This window comes from Corylus avellana, chromosome ca4 (assembly GCF_901000735.1).
Source record: "Corylus avellana chromosome ca4, CavTom2PMs-1.0".
Taxonomy (NCBI): Eukaryota; Viridiplantae; Streptophyta; class Magnoliopsida; order Fagales; family Betulaceae; genus Corylus; species Corylus avellana.
Window position 1 is genome coordinate 17,584,348 of NC_081544.1, and position 12,092 is coordinate 17,596,439.

General features: G+C 35.8%; 1 protein-coding gene across 1 annotated transcript in view; it reads right to left on the bottom strand.

Moving 5' to 3' along the window:
* LOC132178148 (RNA-dependent RNA polymerase 1-like) overlaps positions 1–1,326 on the bottom strand; it is a 2,259-nt gene extending 933 nt beyond the window's left edge. Inside the window, exons 1-2 of the mRNA XM_059590601.1 lie at positions 1,099–1,326; positions 8–849 (exon numbers count right to left, since the gene is read on the bottom strand). Of these exons, the coding sequence (XP_059446584.1) occupies positions 8–849; positions 1,099–1,326 (1,070 nt within the window). The remainder of the gene's footprint in view (positions 1–7; positions 850–1,098) is intronic.
* Positions 1,327–12,092: the final 10,766 nt, after the last annotated feature.

The window sequence follows — 12,092 nt, forward strand, 5'->3', positions numbered from 1 at the left end:
AGCAAACATCCAAAGAGAATTTTCGTGTAATTGACTGTTTGAATAGGCAAGAAACTCAAACTTCTTATCACCAATAACTATTCCGTTTCTTAGAGTGGACAACATCCTCTCATAAATGCTAGTTCGCTTGTCCTCCTCATTCGCAGAAGATGGTGGAGGAGATAAAACTGTCGAGTGCAGTTCATCCAAGTCCTCATCAACAAAAGAAATGCGAAGAAAATTATCAATATCTTCAGGATAATTGCGCAAGATGCGATTGGAGAGACTCACCTCTGGATCACAGAAATATACTTTAGATGGAGTTATTTGAACCCTGTGTACATATACCATCCCGTCATCTAAAGATATAGTAGGATGTGTTGGAAGTCGCCTATCCGTGGCGTATCTTTTATACTGCTCACTAAGCCACCTTACAGGCTCATAGCAGCAGTCTTTTAAATGAAATAGTTTTTCCAAGGCACGTTCTATATACTCAAGTTTTACTCTCTTAGGATCGACCAACCGACAAAAATTGTTATCTATTGCTGGCCCAGGAAGACACCCATGCTGAACTAAGGAGTTGATCTTGAACAAGATTTTATATGGCAAGTCGAAGCCTGGAGGTGGAATCACAATGGGGACAAGACCTGAATTGCAGGAGAAATTAGACCCTTCATGCAGAACAAATTGGCCTTCATTTTCTTCATAGAGCATAAATTTTGGAATCCGACCGTCATGTGGAAGCTCCAAACATAGAGCAGAAGATTGGCCAATGCTACGTGAAGGAGTGAAATCAACTACTCGGAGCCACCGATAACGTCCATGAGCACAAGAGACATCTTTCTTATGAATCTTAGGAGCACCATGTAACTGGCCATAAAAATTCGAATTTGTTAAGAAAAATTGATAAAAAAAATTGACTGGCACATAAATCAGAGCAATTTCTACCAATTCAAAAGAAGATGGGACCCTTTCCCAACAGCATTATTTCATTAGATCATTCAAGGATGTAATGAAATTGGTAAACCAACAAGCTATAGAAATGAATATACGTACCCACACAACCATGAAATCAGGAAATGATTTGAACTACAGAAAGCGTAGAGGCAGCAAATTAACCTGAATGAGAAGAAACTTTGAAGTTTGGCCACGTGGTCGATGGAGCTTAATCTGCCAAATGCTGTCGTAGGACATTTCAAGCTTGTATGCTTCAGAGAGATGAGAAAGAAAGAAGAACCACTTTCTCTTTCTCAAATCAAATCTGACTGAAACATCTTCCTGTTTCCAGAGCACAGAAAATGTTTCTTTTGAAATCAGATATCCAAAGTGTAACGCTTTGATATCCATGCTATCAATGCTATGTAAGAAGAACTTGGCTTTGGTACAACAACAACAGCACAGAAAAAATGATTGTAAGCTGAAAGGAAAGCACTGCTGCTGTGGAAGACGCAAGTGCTCATATATATATACAGTCGATCTACAGACAAGAGCATGCTCAAGCTTCCTTAAACTTAGGAAATAAGTTGAGGGAATCACAACGTTGTTACTTGTCATTCCCGTTTTCCAAATCTGAATTTCTTTTACTATATTCCTACAAGTCACGGTCTCTCATGTGATTGACGAAATTGAGATGAAACTGAATTCTAAACTAAGAGAGTGATGAAATTGAGATGTCCACTTCTTGACCAAAGCAACGATCGAAAGAGAAGAAGTGTTGACTAAAAACTTGGTCACCAAGGGGATGAACAGAATGTTTGGATTGTGATTGGCCAAGGTCACTTCACTTTACCAATCACATGGACCATGGCTTTTCAATCTGAAGCTCTCGTGGAAAGTGCCCTTTACCAATTGGAGTGGAAAACTTATTCAAAACTTAAGCAATGCCCATATGAATTGTACAGCATCGACGACCATTATCTCATTTAATATTTCTTTATGTGCGTAGAAGAAACTAGAAAAACACATGCATTAATTCGCTTTCTTCTCTTTGTGTGGAAATAATGTAAGTCTATATAATACATGGAGGTTAAAGCCAAATTTAAGATATGTTCGTTGAAGACTTTTAAGTGTTTTTAATGCCATTTTTGTTTTTGGTTGTTTTCTTATGTGACATAAAAGTCAAAGCAATTTTTACATTTTGAAGAGTTCTTTTTGGTTATTTGTTAATGTCTTTAGTCTAAAAACAAAAAATAAAACAGAGAAAACAAAGTCGTCAATAAATATGAGCTAGGGTCATGTTTACTCCAGTGTGCAGGCATGGAGTATTAGATTACGAAAATCTTAGGTGTTCTCTCTGTCATATATGTATATTATTTTCTAAAAATTAGGTGAGAGAAATAAGAACCAGTTTTTTTTTTTTTTTTTTTTTTGTCTTTTTAGAAAATAACATCCACCTATGATTAAGAGAACATCAAAAGAAGATCTGGGTTCCATGGGGGAGGCTGGACCACCCCAAAGGCCATGGGGGTGGCTCATCCACCCTCACACCGGCCATGGGAGGTGGCTCCAGCCACCCCCTTGGCCCGGCCACCCCATTTTTTTTTTTTTTTTTTTATTTTGTTTTTGTTTTTTAATATTTTTAATTATTACTTTTTTTATAATATTTAATTTTTAATGAGTTTTTATTAATTTTTGAGTTAAATGCTAAAAACCTACCTATTGTTTTGGACACTTTATTTTTTTTCCCCCTAAGTTTTGATTTGTATCACATGAGGTACCTGTAATTTTGATAAAAACCAAATTAGTCATTCCATCCATTGACCGTTAGTTGACTTCACAGAAGTCCACGTCATTGACACGTGGACCAATTAAAATTCGATACCTGGCATAAATGGCCACGTAATCAATGATAACGTGGCCACCTAATTAAATTTTTTATTTTAAAAAAAAAATTAAAATTTTTTTTTTTTTCATAAAAAAAAAAAGTCGGGTCGGATGGAGTATTGGAGCCACCCTAATACCCAATTAGGCGTAATGGAAACCACCCCCAAATTGACCATTGGGGTGGTTTCGCCACCCCTTATTCCATAGTGGTTTCACCTTTAGCACTAGCGGGATGGCCTCTACAATTCCCCTCATCGAAATGGGTGGCCGGTACAATTCCAATGGTGCCAAGGCGGCGTACCTATGGCCACTTCAATTTTTTTTTTTTTTTTCTTTATTTGAAATTTTTTTTTTTTTTTACTTTTTTTTTAAAAAAAATTAATTAGGTGGCCACACCATCAGTGATGACGTGGCCACTTATGCCAAGTGTCGAATTTTAATTGGTCTACGTGTCAGTGACGTGGACTTTCGTTAAGTCAACTAATGGTCAATGTATGGAATGACCAATTTGGTCCTTATCAAAACTACATGTACCTCCTATGATACAAATCAAAACTTAGGGGGAAAAAAATAAAGTATCCAAATCCTAGAGGGGGTTTTTAGTATTTAACCCTTAATTTTTTTAAAACCTACTTTTTCATTGCTCAAAACGGTACTGTTTTGGACAACTGCAGCCATGCGGAGGAAAATCTTAGGTGTTCTCATGGTCATAGATGTATATTATTTTCTAAAAACTAGGTGAAAAAAATAAGAACCAGTGTTTTTTTTTTTTTTTTCCTTTTTTCTTTTAAGAAAATAATATACACCTAAAACTAGGAGAACGTCAAGAGAATACCTGTAAAACACCTAGCAATTCTCCTTTACAATATTACAAGTCTAAAGTCTTTATTCCATTTTACCAAAAATAGATAGAAATATAACTCATTCTTCCGTTATAACTTATAATGTTTCAGCACGAGTTGAGATTTTCGGCAGCTTGGGGCCATCCCAGCGTCTGCCAATTCTAATGTGGCCAATTTTTTTTTTTTTTATTAAATTGAAGAAGAGAGATATTAAAAGGAAATGCAAATTTGAAATATTAGCACTAAATTTGAGGTATTAGCACCAAATTTGAGGCATTAGCACCAAATTTAGGATGATTGAATCCCTTTTAGGTGATATAAATCCCTAAAAGTTTAACCTTACATCCTTAGATTTTAGTTTTGAATCCTAAAACAAATTTTGAGGCATTAAAAATTAAATATTTACTTATAGAAATTTAACTAACAAAAAAAAAATGCAAATATTATTATTATTATTATTATTATATATGTCCTACGCTAGGCAGCCTTTTGGTAGCCGCATAGCAGGACTCTTCCAGCACACCCAAAGATGTATGTCGGAATTTCCACTCACAGTCACTTTAATGTTTCCTTTTTATGTAAAGTTGTCTATTGAAGATATTTATTTTTGTTAAAAGATAATAAGAAACTGGCACATGGTTTTCTATTTTATTTTATTTTATTTTTTTATTTTTGCAAAAATGTCTTAAAAAATAGCAAAAAATATAAATAATAATAATAAATTTATTAAATTCAAATAACGGTCGATTTATGTCTTAAGGTGATGATAGGGGGTTTATCGAATTAAGCCAACATTAAACAATAACAAAAAAATTGGGAAAACTTCTGTAAGCCCTCCTGAACTTTCAATCGATTTAACAAACTCCCCCTGAATTATCAAAACTCTCACTTAGGCCCCTTGAACTTTGGTTTGCTTTCACTTTGGACCCTTATATTAGTTTTCAACGTTAAAGTCAAACAGTTTCACTTTAATATGCTTATTTTACCCTCACCCCAAAACTACAACGTTTTGTGCCCTAAAACTACAACACATACCCAGCACAAAACGACATCGTTTTAGGCATTAAATTTTTTTTTTATTTTTTTATTTTTTAAAAAATAAAAATATTAAAAAAAACAAAAAAGAAAGAAAGAAAAAGACCAAATCAGGGTGGCTGGAGCCACTCCCTGGCCGGTATGGGGGTGGTCCGGGCACCCCCAAAAGGGCAAAAAAAGAAAAAAAGGGGAACGGGTGTTTTGGGGGTGGGGTGGGTCCCAAGGGCTTCAGGTGTTTCACACCCTCTATTCTACTGGCGGAGGTGGCTGCAACCACCCCAGCCCTTGGGACCACCCCCAAAGTAATCTGACCCTTCCCCCACCCAACCCCCCCATTTTTTTTTTTTTTTTTTTTTAAGGGCATGGTGACTACCTTTCGGCCATGGGTGGCTCTCGACCCTGAACACAGAGTGGCCTCACTAATTCCCCTTATTTTAAAATGGGTGTCCAAGCCACCCTATTTAGCTGGCAGACTGGGACACCCAACTTGGTCGGTTTTTTCTTTTTTTTTTTTTTTTAGTATTATGCTCAAAACAACGTCGTTTTGGGTTGGGTGGTGATGTAGTTTTGGAGCCCAAAATGACATAGTTTTGGTTGAGGGTATAATGGGCACAAAATGTCTGTTTAACTGTAAAAACTAACAAATGGGGGGAAAATGATAGAGATTGAAAGTTCAAATGGGTAAAGTGAGAGAGTTTGAAGAACAAAGGGTGTTTATCAAATCGGCTAAAAGTTTGGGGGGGCTTACTGAAGTTTCCCCAAAAAAATTTGAAATGTTTTGGTCGATTTGACAATGGGAATCACCCTATAACAATTTAAAATGTTAAATTTAGATAATATTGGTGATGTAATAATATTATTTTTAGTGTATTATTTCACAATTTTTTGTTTACACCAGGAGCTTAGTACCATTGAGTTATTTGGGCTTAAGAGAGTTCGTTTAGTATCAAACTTAACTATTCCTCCTCCAACAAAAATCAAAGAAGAAAAAACACAGAGGAGGGAAGAACGACATTGCCGTTCTTCCTTCCTTCCCCTTCCCATCCCTTATCCATCCTCTTTCCCCTAGTAACAATGCTCAGCGTCTTTTCTATAGTCTCTTGCGGTCTCCTTTTTGGCAATTTTGTTTTAGATCTAGATCTAGATCTAGTTTTTCATACTTAGATCTACTCATCTTCATTAGATCTACAAACATAATCGCGCCTTCTCGGGGATGTCTACGATGTCATGCTCCTCCAATGCTGCTTAGGGTGGTTCTTTTTTTTTTTTTTTACTTTGATTTTATTTTTGTTCTTTTGTCCTAACCATTGGGTCGAGGATGTGTTTTTTCTTTTGAACTTTAGGCTGAGGAGGAGTAGATTGGTGTGAGAGATTATCTCTCATGGACGGAAAATAAAGTTTTGAAAATTTTGGCTACCTATGTCTTAGATCTAGTTTACCTGAAATATATCTATTATATAAATGAAGTTATACATAAGTTAGCAGATGCTGATGTCATAAATAGTATTTGATTGTAAAAATTTTCTAATTATATTTATGACTTTGTAATTTCATAGCTTTTGACTACATTATATCAGACCTATATACTTTGTAATGTAATAGCTGTTATGTTCTTGATATTCTATCAATGAAATCTAAACCAAAAAAAAAAAAAAACTATTTATTATAATTTTTTTTTTGTTATAGTAAATTATTTTTTGTTATATCAGAAACTATTTTTTGTTAAAAAAAAAAAAAGAAACTATTCCTCCAACTCTCACGTTTCTTTTCAATAACTAATATTATAATTTAATTTCAGAAAGGAATAGCAAAAAATACAAATAGTAATAATGAAAAAGAAAGAAAGAAAGAAAAGAAATGTTGATGTCAATAAACTCAAATAACTGTTGATTTATGTCCTATATAGTAACGGTTGGGTCGATCGATTTAAACCAAAATTAAACAACAAAAAATAGTCATCTGATTCTCATATATTTACCCACCATAAAACCATTTTATATATTAAAATTTTGTGTCACTATCATTCTAGTAAAAGTTTTGCATAGCTAGTGAACCCGAGTATGAAATTGTTAGAAAGTTTTGGCCTATTTAACAATTTAGAAAAATTTTCATGAGCAACTTATATATAGACAAGAGCATGCTGCAGCTTCCTTAAACTTAGGAAATAAGTTGAGGGAATCACAACGTTGTTACTTGTCATTCCTGTTTTCTAAATCTGAATTTCTGTTACTAAATAGAAATGTCACAGCAGCAAAGTCACTGAATTCTGATGATGTGGACCAATCCCCAAACTGACAAAAAAACCTAAACAGAAGAGAGGGATCGTACCTTTTGCTTCCCATGATCATACCTTTTCTTTTACTATATTCCTCCTTGCTTGACAAGCTTTAAACTCAAAGAATGATGAAATTGAGATGACCACTTCTTGACCAAAGCAATGATCAATAGAGAAAACGTGTTGACTAAAAAACTTGGGCACCAAGGGGATGAACAGAATGTTTGGATTGTGATTGGCCAAGCTTCTTCAGTTTACCAATTGGAGTGGAAAACATATTCAAAACTTAAGGAGTGTCCATGTCAATTGTACGGCATCGATCAACAACCATTATCTCATTTAATATTTCTTTGTGTTCATCGAAGATTCTAGAAAAACACTCTGTTTTCTTCTCTGTGTGTGAATAATCATTTAAGATATGCTTGTTAACTTGTTTGCGAGAGTGTTGAAATGTTTATATAGATTATTACATGTCCATGACTTCAAGTCGTTATTCCATTTTTCCAAAAATATTTAGAAATAAAACTCATTCTTCCGTTAATAAGAAACTAGCCTCAAACCCGCGCCAAGTTTTTTATAATAATTTTTTATTTTAGCGAAAATATCTTATAAATGAATAGCAAAAAATGTAAATAATAATAGTGAAAAATAATTTAAACAACATTAAAAAGACAATAAAAAGTCTGAAAAGTTTTGGTCTAGTAATTTAACAATGCTAGCCACCCTAAAACAATTTAAAATGTTAAATTCACATATTGTACAGAGGTAATCCTATTATATTTAGGTTACGTTTGTTTCGCCGTAAAATGATTTACGGAAAATGATTTACGTATTTACGGGTGTTTGCTGCGACGCACAATAATAGTCAACGAAAAATATTTTCCCTTTGACCGAAAATTCTTCTTTAATTTTAAGAAAATGGTTTACGGTTTTTAAAACCGAAAACCATTTTCCGACTTTGCGCATCTCATTCTAGAATCGACGAACCATGCCAAGACCCGCCTAGGACCCGCTCGGGACCTCCCCGGGACTTGACTAGGACCTGCCCGGGACCTCGCCGTGACGCGCCCGAGACTTGCCCAGGATCCACTCAGGACCTACCCAGGACAAGACCAGGACCTATCAGGACCCGCCCGAGACTCAACGGGGACTTGACTGGGACCCGCCCGGGACCTCGCCGTAACCCGCTTAGGACCTAACCGGGACCTCCCTGAGACTTGACCGGGAGCCTCCCGAGACTTGACCGGGACCCGCCCGAGACCACGCCGAGAGCTGACTAGGACCCGCCCGAGACCTCGATGGGACCTGAACGGGACCCACCTAGGACCTGCCCGGGACATGACCGGGACCTGTCGAGACCCACCCGAGACCCAGTGGGGACTTGACCGGGACCCGCCTAGGACCTGACAGAGACCCGGCGAGGACCTGCCTGGGACCCTCTCGGGACCCTGCCCGGGACCTCCCTGAGACTTGACCGGGGAGCCTCCCGAGACTTGGCCAAGACCCGCCCGAGACCACGCCCTGACCTAACTTGGACCTGCCTGGGACTCGCAGGACCTGACTGGGACCTGCTCAGTCGGGTCCTAGTTAGGTCCCAGTCAGGTCTCGGTGGGGTCGCAGGCAGTTCCAGGGGAGTCCCAGTCAAGTCCGAGGCGTGTCCTGAGTAGGTTTGGTAGGGTCCTAGTCGGGTCCCGGGCAGCTCTCGGCGAAGTCCTAGGCAACTCCTGGGACTTCGCCGAGACCTGGTCAAGTCTCATGCGGGAATTTTTATATTTTATTTTTGAAATTATTGTATATTAGTATTTTTATGTTGTGAATATAAAAAATATTTGTGATTTTTCGTGCGCGCGCCAAACGCTGGAAAATGTTTTCATTGTAAAATATTTTCCTCTAAAATGACTTCCCTGAAAATATTTTACAACGGAAAATATTTTACACCGAAATAAACGGAGCCATAGTGACTTATTTAACAACTTTTTATTTAGTGTCGATGCTTATTATTGGGCTATCTAGGCTTAAGAGAGCAAACTTAACTATTCCTCTTCCAATTCTCATGTTTCTTTTCAATAACTAATATTATAATTCAATTTCAAAAATCTTTTTGCGAAAACTTATTAGAAAAGAATAGCAAGAAATATAAATAATAATAATAATTAAAAAAATAAAACATAAAGAAAATAAATGTTATAGAGGAATTCATTAAACTTATACAATCATTACAAAAAAAAAAATTAAAAAAAATAAAATAAAAAATAAAGAGGTGTATTTGTGGCATTTTTTAAATACTATGAATCACATAATAAACGTCAGGAAATATAATCCTCGTGTTTATTTTCTAGCCATTTCTTTATTCCAACAGGCTGCAACCCGTCAATAAATTTATTGTGGTAGATCTTTTTTTCGCCATTAAATCTTTCCTAGCGCATACTCATTTGCCAGCAAAATTGAAACTTTAATGGCACATGTTTATGTGTCTTGAAGATGCACTATTCTTCGCACATGCCCCCATGTGCCTAGAAAGTGCACTTTTGCTAGCACAAGAGCATGTGCCATCAAATTAGTATAATGTATTAAAAAATTTGGTTATACGGGATTAATTTTTTTTTATAAAGCCTCAATTGAGGACTTTGTCTTCTCATGTATTTATCCCCAGGCTTATCTTATACAAACAACTATATTCTTATCTTAAGATAATGTTGTATGATAAGCCACTATAAAAAAACCAATTTTTCTTGACTGGGATTTATTGACATGTTAAGCCCCTTCACACATCAGTAAAGTTTATTGACGTGGCATTCTTGATGTGTGTTCAATGTTAAAAATAAGGGAGTCACAAAATGGGATTTCTTGACGTGTGACTATCTGCCACGTGATTAATTCTTGATGTGTCAAAACTGACACGTCAATAAATTTACTAACACATCAATAAATTATTGACGTGTCAGAAATTGACACATCAATAAATTATTGACATGTCAGAAATTTACACGTCAATAAATTATTGACGTGCCAGAAATTGACACGTCAATAAATTTGTGGACGTGCCAATTTCAAAACGTCACTAAAGTTTAAAACTTATTAAAAAAATAATTTTTTTTTAATTGTTTTCACCATCATCTCTTTCTCTCTCTCTCTCCCCGAAGAGAGAGAAAGAGAACCCTTCGTTGGAGAAATGAAGGGATCCCTTCATTTCTCCAGCACTGGACAACACCAGCACTGGAGAAACGAAGGGAGAGAGAGAGAATGGCCATGGCAGAAAGATCAGACCCAAACAAGCACATCACAAAAATCAAACCCAAACCAACAAGAAAAATCAGACCGAAACAAGCACATCAATGCCACATGTGACACGTCAATAAATTCTTGACGTGTTACATTTGACATGTCAAGAAATTTTTTCTCTTGACGTGCTACATGTGACACGTCAAGAAATTCTTGATGTGTCACATGTCACACGTCAAGAAAATACATTAAAAATAGTAAGAGAAAAAAAAATGATATGATCACTTATTTTTTAAAAAATACTATTCAAATTATTAATTATTATTTATTGACATGTCAAAATGACACGTCAATAATTATTGACGTGTCAAAATGACACATCAATATTTATTGATGTGTCACAGTTTGCCACGTCACTAATATATAAAATATATATTTTTTTTAATTTAAACGAATTTAAATTTACCAATGTGGCAAAAAGTGGGTTACTGTAGACCCGTCAATAAATCCCTTTTTTTTTTGTAGTGAGCGCTGAATGTTCCACATTCAAGCCTCTTAACTCGCATATGTTAATTCCTTAGCATTGTTATTTGTTTGATTTTGTTTTGTTTTTGTATTTCAGGGCTTTAAATAAAAAATGCAAGAATTACATTGAAAATTGGGACAAAAACACATTTTGAGAGCATCTTGAAGGCCTGGGATCGAGCATATAGCATTTGGGCTCGAGCGCACCAGCGCTCGAGCGCATATTAGCCTAAGCCCGAGCGCACATGCGTTCGAGTGCACATCCCTTAAGCTCGAGCGCACACGGTTTCAGAATACGGCAAGAGTACTTTTACAGCTTAGATTAGGTTTTTAGTCTCCCACTTGGACTGGGACACTGACCTACGATTTTTCTAGGGTTTTTAGGGTTTTCCTAATCTCTATAAATAGGCCTCTAAACATTGTAGAAAGACACACTGCTACCAAGAGCAAAAATTGAGCAAATAGTTATTGGAGCTAAGCAGAGTCATGAGCGGCTAAAATTCCTTCATGGAGTATTGATGTAACCCTATCCAAGTACAATGATTTGATTGTATTTTTATTTATAGATTTTCAGTTTATGCATGGTTGTACAACTATGAGAATTGCTACAGTTTGATTTTGTTCTTAATATTTAAATGCAATTGTTCTTAAATTCCAAAATCAATATTAGTGAAATTCTTATCTTGTATTAGAAAGTCTTTTACTTTTATTAAACTCAAATCATTCTTATTTTATGTGATTATGGGGATGATGATTATATAACGGTTTTTAATTAACATATGATCAATAGGATTAGATAGGCCATACCTAGGGAAGACGGATCGTGCACCCTAGTCTAGTGTAATTTAGGTAGACAGTCTGTGCCAACTGGAGATGGGTTATGTTATTCCATTGATTGTATGAAACTTATTAAAGAATTAGATAATTCATACTTAGGGAAGATAGGTCGTACCGCATCTTAGTGGTTAGGTGGACGATCCGTGCCAACTAAAGATGGATTATACTAATGCTTTAATAAGGTATTTTCTTGTTTAATTATAACATGAAAAGAATAAATTTCTATGATTAAATATGATTAACTTTCGATGTGCGAATAACGGTGAAGTCAATACCGTACTCTCTCTCACTCTTATATATCAAATCTCTTTTACGTTTATGCACTTTAGTTACAAAATCAATTAATCATTTTTGCTTGAGTTACTTTTAATCTTAATAAACTTGATAACAACCCCCTACAGTCCTTGAGGTTCGACACCCTCTCTATAGCCTTGTCTTACAAGGATTCGTCCTATTGCGAGTTGTAAATTATTATTGATATTATTTTGAAAAAGACCACATCATTGTATACAAGAATTCAAAAGACATACAATCAAAATAGATTGAGATACAAT